The sequence below is a fragment of the Ovis canadensis genome, chromosome 11 (genome assembly GCF_042477335.2).
Source record: "Ovis canadensis isolate MfBH-ARS-UI-01 breed Bighorn chromosome 11, ARS-UI_OviCan_v2, whole genome shotgun sequence".
Taxonomy (NCBI): Eukaryota; Metazoa; Chordata; class Mammalia; order Artiodactyla; family Bovidae; genus Ovis; species Ovis canadensis.
In genome coordinates, this window is record NC_091255.1 from 28,454,770 (window position 1) to 28,476,754 (window position 21,985).

Sequence of the window (21,985 nt, forward strand, 5' to 3'; positions counted from 1 at the left end):
CTCAGAGGAGGGGTGTCGGCTCGCGGTCCGCCGCTTCTCAGGGGTGGGGCTGCTGCAGAGCATCTCAGCGAACCTAACAGGAACTGGAGCCACTCTTTGTTCTAGTTGCTGCTTCCTAAACCCTCCCGCGCCTGGGTCCAATTTCCTAGCCTTTCCCGCTCTCTCCTCCCGCCTGTCCCCGACAGCTGGGCCCTGCGTCCCCCACCACAACCTCTTAGTCCCAGATCCTGCTTTCACCCTTTCCCCAAACTTCTGTTCGGTGCCCTTGCCTGGTCCCCTTCTCTCCACCCTCCCTCCTGCATCTCGGTCGCCCCGCCGGGCCCCGCCCCTCCAGACAGGGGATGTTCCCCGCAGCCCCGCGCCCATGGTCCTGACGCTGCTGCTCTCCGCCTACAAGCTCTGCCGTTTCTTCGCCATGTCGGGCCCACGGCCGGACGCCGAGCGGCTAGCGGTGCCGGGGCCGGACGGGGGTGCCGGCGCGAGCCAATGGTGGGTGGCGGGCAGCCGCAGGCCCCGCGCTGTATCGCCGGGGGGAAGCACCGAGGTGCAGGACGCCCTGGAGCGCGCACTGCCCGAGCTGCAGCAGGCGCTCTCGGCGCTGAAGCAGGCAGGCAGCGTGCGGGCCTTGGGAGCCAGCCTAACTGAAATTTTCCAGCTTGTGGAGGAGGCCTGGCTGCTACCGGCCATGGGCCGCGAGGTAGCCCAAGGCCTGTGCGACGCTATCCGCCTGGAAGGTGGCCTGGACCTGCTGCTACACCTGCTCCAGGCGCCGGAGCTGGAGACGCGCGTGCAGGCTGCCCGCCTGTTGGAGCAGATCCTGGTGGCCGAGAACCGGTGAGGGGGCCGGGCTGGGGCGGAGGGCGCCACGGGATGTGGGGTCGCCTGGGTCTCCAGTGCTTTGCGCTGTGCCTTTCCTGCCTCAACTCACAAATCCTTGCATTATATCCCTGTTGAGAACCAGCGTGTCCATTTTACAGATGAGGAAACTGAGCCTTGGAAGAGTTTAATGACTTGTACAGCAGTCACAGAGTGAACTAATGGTGCAGTCAGCATTCACTCCCAGAGCTGGTGGGGTGAGGAATGAGACAGGGAGAGAGGAATGGAGTAGTAGGTCGTGAATCTGTCCCTGGTTCTGAGGATGGAAATGGGATCCTCTGAACCCACAGTCCTTCTCCCCTTGGACTGGGTATCCTTTTGTATAACCTTCACTCTGCCATACCATCTCCCTCCCACTAAGAGAGGAGGACACATTGCTCAGAAAACAGGAGGGGGGATACCTTTCCTCTCTTCCCAGGCTGAAATGAGCGCTAACCTAAGGAGAAGGAAATGGCAAGCCACTCCAGTATTCTTGCCTGGAGAATCCCAGGGATGGCGGAGCCTGGTGGGCTGCTGTCTATGGGGTCGCACAGAGTCAGACATGACTGAATCGACTTAGCAGCAGCAGCAAGATTACTTGCTGCCTTCATGTCACCCCTAATCCACTTCCTGCTTTCTCTTTCATTTTGTTTCATGTCACAGGGGCAGACATAATCTCATACTCTGCCTGCTAATGGGGAACAGGAGGTTTTCAGTTGAGAGGATGGGTGGGGGAAGGGGGGGCTGAAGTGTGGAGCTAGGCAGCTGCATCTTCCCCACACGAACCAAGATATAGCAGGCGGGGTCCAACTGAAGCCTGGTGGCCCCTCTCTCCTGTCTTTCAGAATCTCTCCTGGAATATGAGGATCCCAACCCACTTTCTCTCCCCTCTCATGCCGGAGCAGACTAGACTTTCACACTCCAGTCTCACACTGAATTCTCAGACCCCTCACGTTTAGAAGGGTTTTGGAAGGGTCGCTGTCCGTTTATGAAGCTCTCACAAGTGTGATGGACATGGATAACGGGCATTTTCAAAAAGGAAAGATAGCCTTGTGGTTGGTGGAAATGATACAACTGTCAAAAATGCATGAATAAAACAGTTTAAGTTGGAAGACCAAGTTAGGGTTGTTCAGTAAGTCATTAATCTTCCTGATGGAGATGGGCTGTGAATGTGAAGGGCTAGCAAATGGAGCAGGCTCTCATTGGATGTGATGGGCCAGGGCCCAAGGGTGTGTCCTGTATGTAGGATGGGGCAGCTCTAACCTGAACTCTTAGAGAAAGGGTGCAACAGCCAACCCCCTAAGAAAAGGAAGCCTTCAAGATGCAAATAGCACTATTTTTCAAAGTTGAAAGCAATCCTCATCTGGTTCGGAATTACTGAAAGAGGAGTCACACTAACCATGTCTCTGGTTCCAAGAAATAACATGCTGGTTGGCATCACTTCAGGACCAAGGACAGAACCCACTGAGGCAGGTTCTGATCAAAAGATCAAAATCGTCACAGAGAAAGGCAGAATTTCCCCCACTCCTACTTGGAGAGGAGGCTGAAAGGGCAAGGCGGGAAAGAGTGTGGTGACACACTGAGAATTTGTGTTTATGAAATCTTTTCCTTCCTCCACCAACCAGCTTCCTCTTAAAGGAGGTTCTTCCATCGGTGTATCCACTCCTTTTGCCGTTCTCTTTCCTGCAGCTCTCTTCTCCCCGGGGTGCTGCCACACTTACTGCCTGGGGGCTTAGGTCACAGGTTCATTGACCCTGAAATACCAGGAGAAGCCCTACAGGGTAAGGCCCTCTGAGCCTGGTCCCACCACACTCTCACTGCTAGTCCTCTAAATTCACGACCTGGGGACTTCCCCAGGGGTCCAGCGGTTAAAAATCCACCTGGCAATTCAGGGCATGCAGGTTTGATCCCTGTCTGAGAACTAAGATCTCACATGCCTCAGAGCTACTGGATCCCCTGTCCCGCATGCTGCAACGAAGACCTGACACAGCCAAATAAATAAAATCACAGCCTGCCCCCTTCAGAAGACCATATGGGGCAAATGACTTTTCCAAGAATACACAGTGAATGAGGGGAGGGGGTGTGTTTTAACAAAGAAAGAAAGGGGAAAAAAATTATTGCACTTAAATTCGATGGAAAGTACAAAAAAGGTATACACTTAAAAGTTCTGTCTATCCAGGCCCCTTCCCTGGAGGCAAATTGGAGAAATGAGTTTCTTGTGTGTCTTTCCTGAGAGAGTCTGTACATATATAAGCACTTGCATATATGTGTGTATTATCAGTATATATACAGGCTTGTCTATGTGTATATGTGTGTAGTTTACCCTTCCTTTCAAGTTGTGATTTGAACCTAGACTTCTAAGGCCTCTAAGGCTACAGAAGAATTGGGAATTGAGTGACTAATTCTTATAATAAGTGCAGAGTTCAACTCTATAAAGATGCCAAGTGCATAGAGAAAGCTGAGGGCTGAGGTTCAAGAAATGAAAACTTAGGAGTTCTCTAGTGGCCTAGTGGTTAGGATCCTGGGCTTTCATTGCCGTGACCTGAGTGCAGTCCCTGGTTGGGGAGCTGAGAGCTTGCAAGCTGCATGACAAGAAAAAAGAAAACAGCATTATCACAAATTCAATAAAGACTTTAAATATGATCCTCATCAAAAAGTAAAATACAGTCCTTATAGAATTCCTAAAAAAAAAAGAATAAAGTTCTCTCTCTGAATTGTTGCTTTTTAACATGCCCTTCCCTTCACTGAGCCTCAGGAATGAGGGTGTTGTTGGATTAGAGATTTCTTAAGCAATTCCTGCCTTGAGAACCCCATGAACAGTATGAAAAAGCAAAATGATAGGATACTGAAAGAGGAACTTCCCAGGTCAGGAGGTGCCCAACATGCTACTGGAGATCAGTGGAGAAATAACTCTAGAAAGAATGAAGGGATGGAGCCAAAGCAAAAACAATACCCAGCTGTGGATGTGACTGGTGATAGAAGCAAGGTCCAATGCTGTAAAGAGCAGTATTGCGTAGGAACCTGGAATGTCAGGTCCATGAATCAAAGCAAATTGGAAGTGATCAGACAGGAGATGGCAAGAGTGAACGTCAACATTCTAGGAATCAGCGAACTAAAATGGACTGGAATGGGTGAATTTAACTCAGATGACCATTACATCTACTACTGCGGGGAGGAACCCCTCAGAAGAAATGGAGTAGCCATCACCGTCAACAAGAGTCTGAAATGCAGTACTTGGATGCAATCTCAAAAACGACAGAATAATCTCTGTTCGTTTCCAAGGCAAACCATTCAATATCACAGTAATCCAAGTCTATGCCCCAACCAGTAATGCTGAAGAAGCTGAAGTTGAACGGTTCTATGAAGACCTACAAGACCTTTTAGAACTAACACCCAAAAAAGATGTCCTTTTCATTATAGGGGACTGGAATGCAAAAGTAGGGAGTCAAGAAATACCTGGAGTAACAGGCAAATTTGGCCTTGGAATGCAGAACGAAGCAGGGCAAAGACTAATAGAGTTTTGCCAAGAAAATGCACTGGTCATAGCAAACACCCTCTTCCAACAACACAAGAGAAGACTCTACACATGGACATCACCAGATAGTCAACACCGAAATCAGATTGAGTATATTCTTTGCAGCCAAAGATGGAGAAGCTCTATACAGTCAACAAAAACAAGACCAGGAGCTGACTGTGGCTCACATCATGAACTCCTTATTACCAAATTCAGACTCAAATTGAAGTAGGGAAAACTGCTAGACCGTTCAGGTATGACCTAAATCAAATCCCTTATGATTATACAGTGGAAGCGAGAAATAGATTTAAGGGTCTAGATCTGATAGATAGAGTGCCTGATGAACTATAGAATGAGGTTCGTGACATTGTACAGGAGACAGGGATCAAGACCATCCCCATGGAAAAGAAATGCAAAAAAGCAAAATGGCTGTCTGGGGAGGCCTTACAAATAGCTGTGAAAAGAAGAGAGGTGAAAAGCAAAGGAGAAAAGGAAAGATATAAGCATCTGAATGCAGAGTTCCAAAGAATAGCAAGAAGAGATAAGAAAGCCTTCTTCAGTGATCATTGCAAAGAAATGGAGGAAAAGAACAGAATGGGAAAGACTAGAGATCTCTTCAAGAAAATTAGAGATACCAAGGGAACATTTCATGCAAAGATGGGCTCGATAAAGGACAGAAATGGTATGGACCTAACAGAAGCAGAAGATATTAAGAAGAGGTGGCAAGAATACACAGGAGAACTGTACAAAAAAGATCTTCATGACCCGGATAATCACGATGGTGTGATCACTCATCTAGAGCCAGACATCTTGGAATGTGAAGTCAAGTGGGCCTTAGAAAGCATCACTACGAACAAAGCTAGTGGAGGTGATGGAATTCCAGTTGAGCTATTTCAAATCCTGAAAGTTGATGCTATGAAAGTGCTGCACTCAATATGCCAGCAAATTTGCAAAACTCAGCAGTGGCCACAGGACTGGAAAAGGTCAGTTTTCATTCCAATCCCAAAGAAGGGAAATGCCAAAGAATGCTCAAACTACCGCACAATTGCACTCATCTCACATGCTAGTAAAGTAATGCTCAAAATTCTCCAAGCCAGGCTTCGGAATACATGAACCGTGAACTTCCAGATGTTCAAGCTGGTTTTAGAAAAGGCAGAGGAACCAGAGATCAAATTGCCAACATCCATTGAATTATCAAAAAAGCAAGAGAGTTCCAGAAAAACATCTATTTCTGCTTTATTGACTATGCCAAAGCCTTTGATCGTGTGGATCACAATAAACTGTGGAAAATTCTGAAAGAGATGGGAATACCAGACCATCTGACCTGCCTCTTGAGAAATCTATATGCAGGTCAGGAAGCAACAGTTAGAACTGGACATGGAACAACAGACTGGTTCCAAATAGGAAAAGGAGCATGTCAAGGCTGTATATTGTTACCCTGCTTATTTAACTTCTATGCAAAGTACATCATGAGAAACGCTGGACTGGAAGAAACACAAGCTGGAATTAAGATTGCCGGGAGAAATATCAATAACCTCAGATACGCAGATGACACCACCCTTATGGCAGAAAGTGAAGAGGAACTAAAAAGCCTCTTTATGAAAGTAAAAGAGGAGAGTGAAAAAGTCAGCTTAAAACTCAACATTCAGAAAACAAAGATCATGGCATCTGGTCCCATCACTTCATGGGAAATAGATGGGGAAATATTGGAAACAGTGTCAGACTTTATTTTTTGGGGGTCCAAAATCACTGCAGATGATGACTGCAGCCATGAAATTAAAAGACCCTTACTCCTTGGAAGAAAAGTTATGACCAACTTAGATAGCATATTCAAAAGCAGAGACATTACTTTGCCGACTAACGTCCGTCTAGTCAAGGCTATGGTTTTTCCAGTGGTCATGTATGGATGTGAGAGTTGGACTGTGAAGGCTGAGCGCTGAAGAATTGATGCTTTTGAACTGTGGTGTTGGAGAAGACTCTTGAGAGTCCCTTGGACTGCAAGGAGATCCAACCAGTCCATTCTGAAGGAGATCAGCCCTGGGATTTTTTTGGAAGGAATGATGCTAAAGCTGAAACTCCAGTACTTTGGCCACTTCATGCGAAGAGTTGACTCATTGGAAAAGATTCTGATGCTGGGAGGGATTGGGGGCAGGAGGAGAAGGGGACGACAGAGGATGAGATGGCTGGATGGCATCACTGACACAATGGACATGAGTCTGAGTGAACTCCGGGAGTTGGTGATGGACAGGGAGGCCTGGTGTGCTGCGATTGATGCAGTCGCAAAGAGTTGGACATGACTGAGAGACTGAACTGAACTGAACTGAAGCAATTCCTGGCTCTGATAAACTTGGAGTATATATAGTCAGATTGTTCTGGAAGCACAAAGTGCAGATGAAGGATCTTGAGGCCTGAAGACAAACAGATGTGAATTTAAATCCCAGCTGTGCCTCCCACCAGCTGTGTAACCCTGGGCATGCCATGTAACCTCTCTGAGCTTTGGCTTTCTCATTGGTTAAAGGAACAACTGTAGTGCTGACTGCCCGAGTGGATGATTGGAACCCATCTGTTCCTTTGGGCTGCAGAGAAGCTCAGTGATCAGATCAGCAAAGTTGTCCTGGCCTCAGGCCATGTTCTGGGCTCAGCTGGGCCCTGCAGTGGACTCAGAGTCACAAGCACTGTGGTCGCTGTGGTGCTCCCTGGGCAAGGAATTGATGGCTGGCTGGGCCTGTAAGTCTTTGAGGGGCATCACTGGTGGAAGTCAGGAAGACAGGACACTTTCACCTCTGCTGGAGTGTGGCAACTCTCCTGCCTGCTCTCCTGGCCTCCAAGCTCTCTCCCATTGACTGTCTTCCCCATAACAGCCAGAATGAGTTTCCTAAAATCCGTGTGTTACCAGGTCACTCCCCTTCTTGAAAACCTTTCAGTGGCTCCCCATTTGCTGTCAGAATGAAGTTCAGGGGCTTCCCTGGTGGTCTAGTGGTTAAGAATCTGCCTTGCAATGCAGGGGACACTGGTTCTGTCCCTGGTCTGGGAAGATTCCATATGCCTCGTTTTCAACTAAGTCCCAGTACCACAACTTCTGAAGCATGTGCGCCTGGAGCTCCACAAGAGAAGCCACCACAGCAAGAAGTCCATACACCACAACTAGAAAGTAGATCCCGCTTGTCACACTAGAGAAAAAGCCTGTGTGCAGCGAGAAAAGACCCAACACAATCTAAAATACAAATAAATACATGAACAAAAAATTTTTTAGAAAAATGAAGTCCGAATGTTTTGAGCTGGCTCAAAAGACCCCCAGAACTCTTTCCTCCCTCTTCCCTTCAAACTTCCAACTCAACCACTTGAAGTAACTCCTGCTTTTTGCCCCTTTCATGGGTGTAGAGTGATAGCTGTTTTAATGTTTATTTCTCTGATTACTAGTGAATTAGAGCATCTCTTTAGTTGCTTGTTAATGTTCTGAATTTCCTTTTGTAATTCCCCGATTGTATCTTTCACCCCTTTTCTGGTGGATTTACTGCCTTTTGTATGTTGATTTGAATATTTATTTATATATCCTTTCTACATATGAATCCTTTATTGATTTTATATCTTTCCTTGTTGGTTTTAGACACTGCAAATATCTCTGATCTTCTTTCTCTTCCTGGAAAATGCCGTGCTCATCCGGCTTTGGGGCTTTTGTTCTCGCTGTTCTCTCTGCTTTTTATATTTATCTTCCAGATACTTGCAAGCAGGGGTCTCTGGACATTTAACTCTCAGATGTCACCTCCCTAAACATATCCCTCTGCCCAGGCACTCTCCATTATGTCACCTGGTTTTGCTATCATTTTGATCAGATAACTGTTATTCTGTTCACACATTGTTGACTTTACCATTTGTCTCCATATTAGCTGTGTATAAACTCCAGTCTCTCTTTGTCACTGTTTAACTTCACCCCCTAGTGCTGTGCCTGGCACACGTAAGTCCTCAATAAAAGATCTGTTAAATGAATAAATAAATACACTCCAGTCACAGAGCACAGAGTGACGAGAAATTGAAAGGCAAGTCCAAGAATAGGGTCCTTCAAGTGACACTTCAAATGATAAAGAGTTAACATTTATGGAGTCTTTTCCATGAGTCAGGTACTGTGCCAAGCACTTTACATGGATTATTACATTGGTTCTCATAATAATCGTAGGGGTAGGAATTGCTTCTATCTTGTTTATGAGATGAGGAAAAGAATGAAGGAAGGTACACAAGGTCGCACAACTAGTAGACAATAGAGAAGTTACCAGGACCCAGGGGATCTGCTCTAGAGCTAGGATTTTTTAAACTATTTTATTTAGTTTTTTGGCTCAGCTGGGTCTTAGTTGCAGCATGCAGGATCTTCAGTCTTCCTTGCAGCATGTGGAATCTTTGGTCTTGGCATGTTAACTCAGTTGCAGCAAGTGGGATCCAGTTCCCTGACCAGGGATCGAACCCCAGCCCCCTGCATTGGGAGTGTGGAGTCTTAGCCACTGGACCACCACAGAAGTCCCTAGAGCTAGAATTCTTAAACCACCCCACATACTGCTACTCCAGGAAAATGTGTCCTGGAGGCAATGGATGCGACCAGGATGCATGCTAGCATGCAATGCTTACTGATGCATATACGCATTCAGTCATGTCCGACTCTTTGTGACCCTATGGACTGTAGCTGGCCAGGCGCCTCTATCCATGGGATTCTCCAGACAAGAATACTGGAGTGGGTTACCATGTCCTCCTCTAGGGGATCAAACCAACCCAGGGGTTGAACCTGAGTCTTTTTCGTCTCCTGCATTGGCAGACAGGTTCTTTACCACTAGCGCCACCTGGAAAGCCGGTGGCCAGGATGGAGTATCCTTACAATCAGAGAAGTCTGGTTCTCCATAGTGGCTCAGTAGGTAAAGAATGCACTTGTAATGCTGGAGACCCAGGTTGGGATGATCCTCTGGAGGAGGGCATGGCAAGCCACTCCAGTATCCTTGCCTGGAGAATCCCATGGAATGGACAAAGGAGCCTGGTGGGCTGCAGTCCATGGGGTCGCAAAGAGTCGGACACGACCGAGAGACTAAGCATACAGCACCAGAGCAGGAAGTGAAGGAGGTGAGGGAGGCAGGGAGGCCCAGACTCATGTCCTATTTGACACTATAACGAGGCCCAGAGGGGATAACTGATGAGGCCGTGACCCCTGTGAGGTTAAGACAAGCACCCCAGGCCTCAGCAACTCCACTTCTCCCTCGTGTTTTCTCTCGGCAGGGACCGCGTGGCGCGCATTGGGCTGGGCGTGATCCTGAACCTGGCAAAGGAGCGTGAGCCGGTGGAGCTGGAGCGCAGTATGGCTGGCATCTTGGAGCACATGTTCAAGCATTCGGAGGAGACGTGCCAGAAGCTGGTGACAGCCGGCGGCCTGGACGCGGTGCTGTATTGGTGCCGCCGCACGGACCAGGCGCTGCTCCGTCATTGCGCTCTGGCGCTAGCCAACTGTGCGCTGCACGGGGGCCAGGCGGTGCAGCGGCGCATGGTGGAGAAGCGTGCCGCCGAGTGGCTCTTCCCGCTCGCCTTCTCCAAGGAGGACGAGATGCTGCGCCTGCACGCCTGCCTGGCCGTGGCCGTGCTGGCCACCAACAAGGAGGTGGAGCGCGAGGTGGAGCACTCCGGCACGCTGGACCTCGTGGAGCCGCTCGTGGCCTCTCTGGATCCCGGGCACTTCGCCCGCTGCATGGTGGACGCCAGTGACACCAGCCAGGGCCGTGCCCCTGACGACCTGCAGCGTCTTGTGCAGCTGCTCGACTCTTCGCGCTTGGAGGTGCAGTGCGTCGGGGCTTTCTATCTCTGTGCGGAGGCAGCCATCAAGAGTCGGCAGGGCAAGACCAAGGTGGGTGCGGGTGGAGGGTGGAGTGGGGATGGGGGATTAGACAGATCTGGGAAGGCTTCCTGGAAGAAATGGCATTAAACTGGGACTTGAAGTATAAATAAGGGTTAGGTGAAATAAGGAGAAAGATTAGAGACTAGTCATTGTGGCCTTGAAGGCAAGACCAAGGTTTTACACAGAGGACACCAGCATTTGACAAAGACCTTCCTGACAGCTGCAAAGAGTTGGTGTTGCCAAGGGCGAGGCTGGAGGCCAGGGGGTCAGATAGGAGGCCGTGCAGGAGGCACTTGGGATGGTGCAGGTCTGGGGCATGGTAGGAGAGGCAGAGAGAGCAGACAGATTTCAGAGGTGCTGCTGCTGCTGCTAAGTCACTTCAGTTGTGTCCGACTGTGTGACCCCATAGACGGCAGCCCACCAAGCTCCCCTGTCCCTGGGATTCTCCAGGCAAGAACACTGGAGTGGGTTGCCATTTCCTTCTCCAATGCATGAAAGTGAAAGTGAAGTCGCTCAGTCGTGTCCAACACTCGGGGACCCCATGGACTGTAGCCTACCAGGCTCCTCTGCCCATGGGATTTTCCAGGCAAGAGTACTGGAGTGGGTTGCCATTGCCTTCTCCGTCCAGAGGTACTGAAGAGATAGAATTAAGACTTGCTGGGTGGCTGGATGAAGAAGAGGAAGCATCAGAGGTTGGCTCCTGGCTTTGGACACAGCCTGCCCAGTGGGTGGTGGCAGCAGGTACTGAAATAAGGTGAACTCAGTGAGACAGAGTAGGCAGGAAGTGAATTCATTGGAACACCTGGAGTTTGAAGTGTCTCAGAAATGACCAGCTGGGGCACTCCAGTGGGCCATTTTGTCATTTGGCTCTGGAGTTTAGGAAGGAGATGGAGTATAGAGACAGTTTTGGGGCAGGACATCTGTGTGTCAGCCAGATAACTCCACTTGAGTCCCAAGGGGTTCCCAGTCTCAGGGCCTGATCCACAGCCTTTGCCCTCTACTTTAACTTGCTGTGTGACCTTGGGTACCTGGCTTCCCCTCTCTGGGCCTTTTAAAAGTTTTGGCTAAAACTCATGGCAAGCAGCACTTCCCTGACCAGGGATTGAACCTACATCCCTGTAGTGGAAGCCTGAAGTCTTAACCACTTGACTGCAGGGAAGTCTTGGGCCTTTATTTGTCTCATGTTTGTCCTCTGGAAAATTGAAGGAGTAGACCACAGCAGCTGTTTTTACCCTGGATGTGAGACTACTAATAGTTAAATTATCAAAAGTTTTTAGGATTTGTTTTTTAAATATTACAGAAGATAAAGAGTCTGCCCGCAATGCAGGAGACCCAGGTTTGATCCCTGGGTCAGGAAGATCCCCTGGAGAAGGAAATGGCAACCCACTCCAGTATTCTTGCCTGGAAAATTCCATGAATGGAGGAGCCTGGCAGGGTACAGTCCATTGGGTCGCAGAGTTGGACACAACTGAGCGACTTTTACTTTCACATAATGTCACTCTCCTTCCTTTGTATTCCTCTGGAGGTTTGGGGGGTTAGTGACCCCTGGTGCACAGAGAATGGTGCATGTTGCATGGACAGACTCTGTCTGTATGACAGTGGTCATCTGGGGCTGGACAGGCGGCATCAGAGGAATGTGTCTCACAGGTGATTGCCACCCATTGTGTGTGTTCCCATAGATCCAGAAGAGATCATTGTGTTAGGGGTCTCTGAGGCCTCTACCAAGGTCTGGTGTTCCAGGAGCTTCTGATTCTCCTCTCTGCACCCAGCGTGGGGCCATGGGAGGACTGGTGTTACAAAGCAGGCCATTCTGCTTTGGGAGGAGAGATTTAAAGGGAAGCACAGAGTGAGGACCCCAAGGAGGGGGTCTGGGCAAAAGCCAAGACCACCAACTCTGGCACCTCTTTCCCAGCAAGGCCAAGTGAGAACTGTCTAATAAAGACACAGTGAGTGCCCTGCAGTGTGCCAATTATGGGACCCCAGGGATGATTAAGACATGACCTCAGCTTCCAGTCCAGTGGAAGTCGCACTATCAGTTAACAACAATGGCATTTAGAGTGTGGCACAAGGTCTAATTGGACGTGTGGGCCCAGCTGTGAGGGAATCAAAACAGGCTGCATGGCGGAGGTGCCAACCAATCTGGATCCAATAGATCAGTAGGATTCCCACAAGCAGGCTGGAAAATCTAAGGGTCTGAAAATAGCACAGCTGAGGCCCAGAGGAGGGAGAGCCTCCATGGGTGGGTGGTTTGGTGAAAGGGGATGGAAGGAGGAGGGATTAGTGGGCGGGAGGGGGGTGAGGGGCTGCCTGGTGCCCAAGCTGGCAGCCATATTGAGATCTAGCCTTTATCCCAGGGCAGCAGCAGTTGTAGATGGGAGACATGAGGGGGACCTGGTGAATAGCTGAGGGAGCTTCAGGAGGGGGAATTCACAGTACCCAGTGATTCATTGGATGAAGGCAAGGCAAGCGGAAACAGTGTGGTTACAGCGGGGAGAAGAGGGGAGGGGAGGGACCAGGCATGTTCCGGGTGGCTGGTGATTTGGTGCATCCAAGACCTCCTCTCCCCACACTTTTCCCCAGGTATTCAGCGACATAGGTGCCATCCAGAGCCTGAAACGCCTCGTCTCCTACTCCACTAATGGCACCACGTCGGCGCTGGCCAAGCGAGCGCTGCGCCTGCTGGGCGAGGAGGTGCCGCGGCGCATCCTGCCCAGCGTGCCCAGCTGGAAGGAAGCCGAGGTCCAGACGTGGCTGCAGCAGATCGGCTTCTCCCAGTACTGCGAGAATTTCCGGGTAGAGCTGCACGGGGTCGCCGGCTGGCAGTCGGAGCAAGCGCATCCCCGAGGGCCGCGTGGCCGCTAGGGGCGCCCTGCACACAGGCGACAGCGCCCCATCCCGGCACCGCTCGCCTGAGGCAACCGGGGTGGCCTTCTCGGGGTGGGGAGCCTGTACTCAGCCATTTCCTGAGTCTTGACGGTTCTCATCTGGGTCCCATCCACCTCCCTCAGCGCCATCTCCAGCTCCCTCCCCATGATCTTGTGCTGGGTGGGGTCCCCAGGCTGAGGAGGGGGGCCTCTCACATCTGACCCGTCCTCCAGAAGCAGCAAGTAGATGGAGACCTGCTTCTGCGGCTCACCGACGAGGAACTCCAGACCGACCTGGACATGAAGTCAGGCATCACCCGCAAGAGGTACAGAGCCTCCAGCCCGCTTGTTTTAACCCCCCTTCGCTCCCCGGTCAAGACCTCAGCATCCTCTCCTCCCCTGGGTGCAGGTTCCGCCGGGAGCTCACGGAGCTCAAGACCTTCGCCAACTACGCAACGTGCGACCGCAGCAACTTGGCTGACTGGCTGGGCAGCCTGGACCCGCGCTTCCGCCAATACACCTACGGCCTGGTCAGCTGCGGCCTGGACCGCTCGCTGCTGCACCGCGTGTCCGAGCAGCAGCTCCTGGAGGACTGTGGCATCGGCCTGGGCGTGCACCGCGCCCGCATCCTCACAGCCGCCAGAGGTGAGCCTGCCCACCTGGGCCCCCACCCCTGCCCCAGCTTCGGCCCCAGCGCCAGCCCTGGAGGGATGAGGGGAGACGCCCCGCGGGGACTTGGAGCCTCACTGCAGACTGATGGATTGATTGACTGAGCATGTCGGCTGTGCCACACACGCTCTGAGGATGCAAAGATGAGTATGTTGCACTTTGGCTTCCCTGGTAGTTCGCGGCGTCAAGAATATGCCTGCAACGTAGGAGACCCGGGTTTGATTCCTGAGTCGGGAATATCCCCTGGAGAAGGGACTGGCTACCCACTCCAGTATTCTTGCCTGGAGAATTCCATGGACAGAGGAGCCTGGTGGGCTACAGTCCATGGGGTCACAAAAAACGGACTCGGCTGAGTGGCTAACATGCACTTTGCCCTCAAGAAGTTCCCAGTCTAAGCAGTTGTGTTTCTCATAGCCCCAGGCTAGAAGCAACCTGAATGACCATCACGGGTGGCATTCGCATAGGAAGGAAACTGAGACAGCAATGGAAATGAATGAGCTCCACCCACAGTGTGCACAAATCTCATAAACATAATCAACGCAAGCTTGACATAAGAAGTATACAGTATGACTTTTCTACTCTAAAATCTATAGTATTAAGAGCTGACTGATTGGATGATACAATTTTTTTAAATGCAAATGAGTGATTACTGTGAAATAACAAAACAAACCAAGTTCCCAGTCTGAGGTGGGTAGGAGGGTGGGAGGAAGGCAGATATATGAACAAGCACGTGAGGGCAGCGGGTAGCATGCCTAGGACTCCAGTGGGAGCCTAGAGGAAGCACCAGCTATCCTGTGCGCCCAGGCCTGGGCTGTGGAGACGTGGGGTGGGCTGCCCGGGTCTTGCAGGCTGTACTGGGGGTGGCAGAGGGGATGGTGGTAGCAGGAAGAGGGGTCCAGGTGGAGGGAGCAGTGTGAACAAGTGCGGAGGTAAGACTGCCTGGGGGCTGCATACAGGGGATGCGGGTGGGAAGGCAAGGGGCTTATCCTATTACCCGACAGCTTACAAAGTGTGGGTGCTTTAGGGAGGTCAGGGTGAATTCTAGGGTTCTAGCAGCCCTCTTGATTTATTAATTTAATTTACTATATAGCTAATGTATATCACCAATTGCTATAGACCAGGTCCTGATGAAGCTTTTAAAATGTTATTTTTGGCTGTGCTGGGTCTTCCCTGCTGCCCGCGGATTTTCTCTAGTTTAGTTGCGGTGAGCTGGCTAGTCTTCATTGCGGTGCTCAGGTTTCTCATCATGGTGACTTCTCTTGTTGCCAAGCACAGGCCCTCGCGGGCGCAGGCTGCAGTAGTTGCGGCACACCGGCTCGGCAGTCGTGTCTCAAGGCGCCAGGGCATTAGTTGCTCCGCGGCATGGGGAATCTTCCCAGCACAGGGATTGAATCCATGTTCCCTGCACTGGCAGGCAAATTCTTCTTCACTGCGCCACCAAGGAAGCCCTTGATTGAGTGTTAAATAGATATTATTCCATCTCTACATCCATTTTGTGCCATGGGTGTTAAATTTTTAAGTCAGCTTGTAAAGAATAAAAGAGGTATACTTTAAAAGTGTCCAGTTTGAACAGTTTCGAATGCCTACCCCTGTGTAACCACTATCTGAATTAAAGATAAAGAACATTTCCATCGTAGGTGTTAATTTTACAGATAATGAAACTAAGATTTAAATACATTTTCTAAGGTTATTAGAGTCATTAAATGACAACTGGGGTTTCAATCTCTGCCTTGCTACCTCATAAACAGACGACATTGTGAGTGTTGTCTGACTAGTATAAGAAGATTGATTATTTTCATTCAGCCATTCATTCACTAAGTATGCACTAAGCTCGCACAGGGGACAGGGACTGGGCTTTGGCTCCATTCTTTTGCTTGAACCAAAGCAGATTAATTTCTATCATTTTTACACTGCAGCTCCCAATACATCCCTGAGATTTAATTTTTTAAAAACAAGAGGGTGCTTCAGCAAAAATAGCTTACCAACACCTTCTGTAGGGAGTAGGAACTCGTGCACAGTTTTTAAGCGGGGGCAGTGACACACTCGAAATTGGATTATTTATTTACTTATTCATTTTTGACTGGACTGGGTCTTCACTGCTGCGTGGGCTTTCTCTAGTTGCGGTGAGTGGGGCTATTCTTCGTTGCAGTGCACAGGCTTCTCATTAAGGTGGCTTCTCTTGTTGCAGAGCACGGGCTCAGTAGTTGTGGCTCTCAAGGCTCAGTTGCCCTACAGCATCTGGGATCTTCCCAGACCAGAGATTGAACCCGTGTCCCCTGCATCGGCCAACAGCTTCTTAACCATTGGACCACCAGGGAAGCCCTCTCTATTTTGGGAGCAAGCCACTCTGCCTGGGATGGGCCGAGAGGGCTGGGTGTGCAGGGGCTGATGTACCTCGTGGTGAATGATGGGAAAGGCCCACCGTCACCAAGCCGTCTCTTGTCTGCTTCAGAAATGCTACATTCCCCGCTGCCCTGCACCAGTGGCAAGCCCGGCGGGGACACTCCAGACGTCTTCATCAGCTACCGGCGGAATACAGGCTCCCAGCTGGCCAGGTGAGGGGGGCGGGCCGGCAGGCAGCCTGGGGCCTCGGGGTGAGGTCCCGGCAGTGACCCTGGTCCTTCTGGCAGCCTCCTGAAGGTGCACCTGCAGCTGCACGGCTTCAGTGTCTTCATCGACGTGGAGAAGCTAGAAGCTGGCAAGTTCAAGGACAAGCTCATCCAGAGTATCATGGAGGCCCGCAACTTTGTGCTGGTTTTGTCGGCTGGGGCTCTAGACAGGTGCATGCAAGACGACGGCTGCAAGGACTGGGTGCACAAGGCAAGTGCCGGCCTCGGCGGCCCCAGAGCTGGCCTGTGGCCCAGGCTCAGCTTCCCCTCTCAGCCTTTTAGTTTATGTTTTATTTTATTTTTATATGTTTCTGCTATTTTCGGTGTATTTTTTTAAATTGGGGGATAATTGCTTTACAATATTGTGTTGGTTGCTGCTGTACACCATGAATCGGTCTGAGTTATATATGTATGTCACCTCTCTCCTGAGTGTCCCACCCATCCCACCCCTCTCGGTCATCACAGAGTGCCAGGGTGGGCTCTCTGTGTTACATAGCAGCTTCCCACTAGTGGTCTATTCTCTTTCTTGTCTGCATATGCCAGCAACTTCCATGGCCCAGCTGGAAGTCAGGAGCCACCGCTGTGACTGTACTAGGACTGTAGCAACTTACTTAGCTCACCGAGCCCCAGTTTTCTCATCTACAAAATGAGGATAACTTACCTGTCCTGTTCACCTCATAGAACTGTTGTGAGGGTCAGAGAGGGAACAACATGCTTTGAAAAATAACCTCTGTGAGGGAAGGGAGGCAGGGAAGCATAGTGATAGGCACAGTGGAAAAGTTAAGAATGCAAAGCTGTGAGTTTAAATCCTGGGTCTGGCTTTGGGCAAGTGACTTAATTCCTGAGTTTCATGTTTATTACTGAAATTATAGTACCTACCTCCCTAGGGTAGTGTTATAAGGATTAAAAGAGCTAAAATTTGTGAAGTGCCTAGCAGAATGCCTGGCACATAATTGCTGTATAATGGCAGCAATTATTATTGTTAATATAATTATTGTGAGTATTACTACTGCGTAATTTCCCCATTGTATCCTGAGTGCGTAACACATAGTAAAACTTATTGAGTACTTGTAGAATGGATGGATGATGGATGGATGGGTATCACATCTGTAGATTATTAATCATTACTCATTAGTCAGCAGAAACTGGGACCAGGGCTAAGGGAAGAAGTAGTCATATGGATAGAGGCCTTGTCCTGAAGTAGCGAAGGAGACAAGAATATGCCCAGAATGACTAGATCATATATAAATTGGCGTCAGTGTAAAGTCAGGTAGGTGAAATTCTTACTTGCTATAAGAACATGAAGAACAGAAAGAGCATCAAGGGCTGGAAAATCAGAGACTTCATGGAAGAAGCAGAACTTGAGGAGTCTAAAGAATTTATGTCAGTGGAAGAGAAGGCATCAGAGGCAGGGAAACAGCATGAGCAAAAAACAAAGGTAGGCATGAGAAAAGTGCCGAAAACCTACATTATTACTGGTATTGCCTTCTCATTTTACAGATGAAGAAACTGAGGCTCAGAGAAGTAGAATAATTTTTCTAATGGCCACCCTGCTGGGGCAGAAATCAGAATTGGGCTTTGAACTCTTGTCTCTCTGACTCCAAAGCCCATGCACTTTCTTCAGATGTAGCTTTGTCCTATGACTCAGATCTGAGGGGTGGATTCAGCTGACACCAGAGTGACTGTCTGCATCTCTTCCCAACTCCAGGGTGTAGGAGCGGCTGAACACTGGGTTTGGTTTGGGGAGGGGATTCTGGGTCAGAGAGACACCCTGGAGAATCACAGCTTAGCGTAGGTGGCAGGCAGCCTTCTGAGAGAAAAAGAGGAGCATTGTGAGCTCCATGACAGCACAAACCTTGCCTTGTTCGTGATGCCTGATGCCTAAAACCATGCATGGGACAAAGTAGGCTCTGGCAGACTTTATAGAATAATTGAGCCAGTGATCAAACAGATGATTCTGATAAGCTGAGATGAGCGGGAGAATGGACGTCCTCCCTGAAGTCTCCCTTGACGCTGTTTCCATTCTCCACGTTCTTATAGCAAGTAAGAATTTTACCCACCTGACTTTACACTGACACCAATTTTTATATGATCTAGTCATTCTGGGCATACTCTTGTCTCCTTGGCTGCTTTAGAACAAGACCTCTATCCATATCTACTAGGTTTATTAGGTCAGAAGACTCAACTCAGTTTTCATTCTTACCTGGCTGTTTGATCTTGAGCAAGTCATTTCTTGGCCAGCCTCTGAATCTGTGGAGTGAGCACAGATCTCTGTCTTTGCTTCTGTTTAATGGATGAAACAAACGTCTGAAGGTTCCCCAATAAATTGCTGCAGGGCCAGAATTCACCCAGGTGATCAGCAGAGAGGCAGACAACTTGGCTGAAATAGCCTTGGACTTGGAATCAGAATGCTTGAGTCTCGGCTCACATGTGTATGACTTGGGAGCAAATCGCTTTGCTGGGCTTCCTTCTTCTCAGTTGTAATATGGAGAGGTTCCCCAGAAGCCAGTCGGGGTTGAAGTTAGAGATTCCTTCCCCAGGAAGGCTCTGTTCCACAAGGATGTTTGATATCCCTCACTGTTCCAGCTGACTGCAAGGAGGGGAGAGCAGGCAGGTGGTGGGAGCCTTCGCCTTGGACCAGTCCCAAAGGCTCCATCATCCCTCCTTGGTTGGTTTTAGTGCTTAATTGCTTCTGGTTTTGAAACTACTTTCCCCGAAGCCACACTTTTAGCGGGTAATCAATATGGAAAACCACAAGTGAACTGCACTCAAAAAGTCCAATCTCTGGGGTTTCCCCTTGAAAGGAAAAAACACTCAGTAAGCACTTACCCGAGCACCCATTAATAGCAACATCCTCAGAATAACCTGATGAGGTAAGTTTTATTATCCCCACTTACAGAGGAGGAAATGATAACACTTGTTATTTATTAAGCACGCACTGCATGCTAATTGCTAGTCTAACACTTGCCGTGGGATAGCAGTTATTCCTCCCAACAACCCTACAAGATAGGAACCATCATTACCCCTATTTTAGAAATTAGAAAACAGGCTTTGAGAGCCTGTTGTTTTTGCCTCACATAACAGAGCCTGTGTCAGAGAACCCAGGTGTGAACACAGATCTGATGATTCAAAAGTGCAACCCCCAAATGTTGGACTATTTTATTCATTCATACAGCCCCTCAGCTGTTAAATATTTAGCAAAGGCAGGCTGTGGGCAGGGCTTTGTGAAAGATCGGGAGATACAAGGGGAGTGAAACCTGGACACTGTCCCCGCCTTTATGTCTGGTGGAGAAGACAGATAAGTAAATTTCTCACTTGTGAATTTAAATTTCCAACTGTAGCAAGTGCTGCAGAGCCTATGAAAGCCTGTAAGAGGAGCATCTGATCTGGTCAGGGAAAGTGAGGGAAGACTTCTCTAAGAAACCTGATTGAGCTCAGACCAGAAACATGAGTTGGTATTAGCTAGGTGAGAGGGCAGGGAAGAATGTTCTAGACAGAGGAAGAAGCATGTACGAAAAGGCCCTGTGCAGGGAGGGAAGATGGAAAATCTAAGAGGCTGCGAGGTCTTTTGTGGCTGAGGAGACAGTGCCGAGTGGAGTTTGAGGAGTAAGTTGTGGACAACCACACAGAGCCTTGAACCCTATTCCAAGAGCCATGTGAAGCCATGAATTCAAAGTAGGGGGTGACATGATAAGATTTGCATTTTGCAAAGAGCTGCCAGGTGAAGGGGCAACCTGGAGGATGAATGAGAGGAGGCTAGAATGGATGAGAAGAGACCTGGAGGGGCTTAATGCTAATACGGGGTTGGAGCAGGGCAGTGGTAGGGGTGGAGGTGCAGAAAAATGAAGGGATTTGAGAAATAAGTAAGGACCACAATTGGCAGGGCTCAGGACGGATTAGTTTGGATACAGGGGGTGGGATGTGCTTCTTGATACTAAAATTTGTTCGGGATTTTTTTTCCCATACCAACAACTAGTTCTCCACTCCGCCACACAGCTGGCTGTCCCACAGTTCAATTCAGTTCCGACGCTCACTACCCACCTAGAATGAGCGTCAGATGCCATGGTTTAGCGGCAGCCCCTGAACATGCTGGCACCAGAGATCGGTTTCGTGAAAGACAACTTTTCCACAGGCCAGGGAAGGGGATGTGCACTTAATTGTTGCATCAGCGCCACCTCAGATCATCAGGCATTAGATCCCGGAGGTTACAGACCTCTAGTTTAAGGGGTCAGCCTCACAAGTCTGCCCTCACCTCAGATCCAGTCCCGAGTCCCAGGCCATCTGCACTGCTTGTCCGTCTCGGCTACAAATTCAAGGCGTTCCCATGACCACCCCTCTCAGGTTCAATAATTTGCTAGAATGATGTGCGTGCATGCACACTAAGTCGCTTTGGTGGTGTCCAACTCTTTGCAACCCCATGGACCGTAGCCTGCCAGGCTTCTCTGTCCGTGGGATTCTCCAGGCAAGAATACTGGAGTGGGTTGCCATGCCCTCCTCCAGGGGATCTTTCGGATCCAGGGATCGGACCCTCATCTCTTATGTCTCCTGCGTTGGCAGGCGGGTTCTCTACCGCTAGTGTGACCTGGGATGATGTGCAGAATTCAGGAGAGAACTATTACTGGTTTATTATTAATATAAAAGATACAATTCAGGAACATTTAAATGCAAGAGATGCACAGGGCAAGGTAAGCAGGGGAAGCATGGAGCTTCCATGCCCTTCCATGCCCTCTCTGGGCCACTCTCTCTGCACCTAGATGTGTTCACCAACCTACCTGGTCAGTCCTTAAGGGTTTTATGGAGGTTTCATTATGTAGGCACGATTGAGTCACTAGTGACGTCTCCATCCAGCCCCTTTTCCCTCATCCTGGAGCTGTTGGGGGCAGAGGAGCTGAGACTGAAAGTTCCAACCTTCTAATCACAGCTTCCTCTTCCTGGCCACGAGCCCCCATCCTGAAGCTATCTAGGCACAGATCCCCATCCCCAGGTCATCTGAGAGGGCTTTAGGAGCTCTGCACCAAGAATATATATATATATATATATATATTTGGTGGTGTTTAGTCATTAAACTCTTTTGCAACCCCATGGACTGTGGCCCACCAGGCTCCTGTGTCCATAGGATTTCCCAAGTAAGAATATTGGAGTGGATTGCCATATCCTTTTCAATGGGATCTTCCCAACCCGGGGATCGAGCCCGTGTCTCCTGCATTGGCAGGGAGATTCTTTACCACTGAGCCATCTAGGAAGCATCTACTAATATGTATTTACACACACACACACATATCTATAGATAGATAGATAGATGTGTGTGTGTGTATATTTATTATAGTCAAGGTGGACTTCAGGGCCAGCATCCAACCCTGGGCTCAGCCTTGGGCTACTGGCCCTCCCAGTGCCTGCCTGGCTTTAGGGCCCCCAGATGGGTCCCCAGTGCCGTCCTCTTCTCTTCTTTCTCTAGGAGATCGCGACTGCCTTGAAGTACCGCAAGAACATCGTGCCTGTCATTGACAGCTTCGAGTGGCCAGAGCCCCAGGCCCTGCCGGAGGACATGCAGGCTGTGCTCAACTTCAATGCCATCAAGTGAGGAGGGGGCGGGGCGGGTTGCACAGGCCCC

The 21,985-nt window shown here is 49.6% G+C and overlaps 2 protein-coding genes across 3 annotated transcripts in view; one reads left to right on the forward strand and one right to left on the reverse strand.

The window, feature by feature from the left end:
* SARM1 (sterile alpha and TIR motif containing 1) overlaps nt 1-21,985 on the forward strand; it is a 25,047-nt gene continuing 3,062 nt past the window's right edge. The window contains exons 1-8 of the mRNA XM_069602961.1: nt 1-834; nt 9,623-10,241; nt 12,813-13,025; nt 13,331-13,422; nt 13,506-13,741; nt 16,218-16,320; nt 16,396-16,585; nt 21,830-21,951. Of these exons, the coding sequence (XP_069459062.1) occupies nt 365-834; nt 9,623-10,241; nt 12,813-13,025; nt 13,331-13,422; nt 13,506-13,741; nt 16,218-16,320; nt 16,396-16,585; nt 21,830-21,951 (2,045 nt within the window). The 5' untranslated portion in view covers nt 1-364. The remainder of the gene's footprint in view (nt 835-9,622; nt 10,242-12,812; nt 13,026-13,330; nt 13,423-13,505; nt 13,742-16,217; nt 16,321-16,395; nt 16,586-21,829; nt 21,952-21,985) is intronic.
* Nucleotides 14,376-21,985, reverse strand: part of SLC46A1 (solute carrier family 46 member 1) — an 18,259-nt gene continuing 10,649 nt past the window's right edge. Inside the window, exons 6-7 of one of the 2 annotated variants that reach the window (XR_011259769.1) lie at nt 18,578-19,170; nt 14,376-15,213 (exon numbers count right to left, since the gene is read on the reverse strand). The gene's annotated coding sequence lies outside the window, so the exon portion shown is untranslated. Of the gene's footprint in view, nt 16,461-18,577; nt 19,171-21,985 lie in introns of both variants that reach the window. The other variant, XR_011259768.1, reaches the window with a different exon arrangement.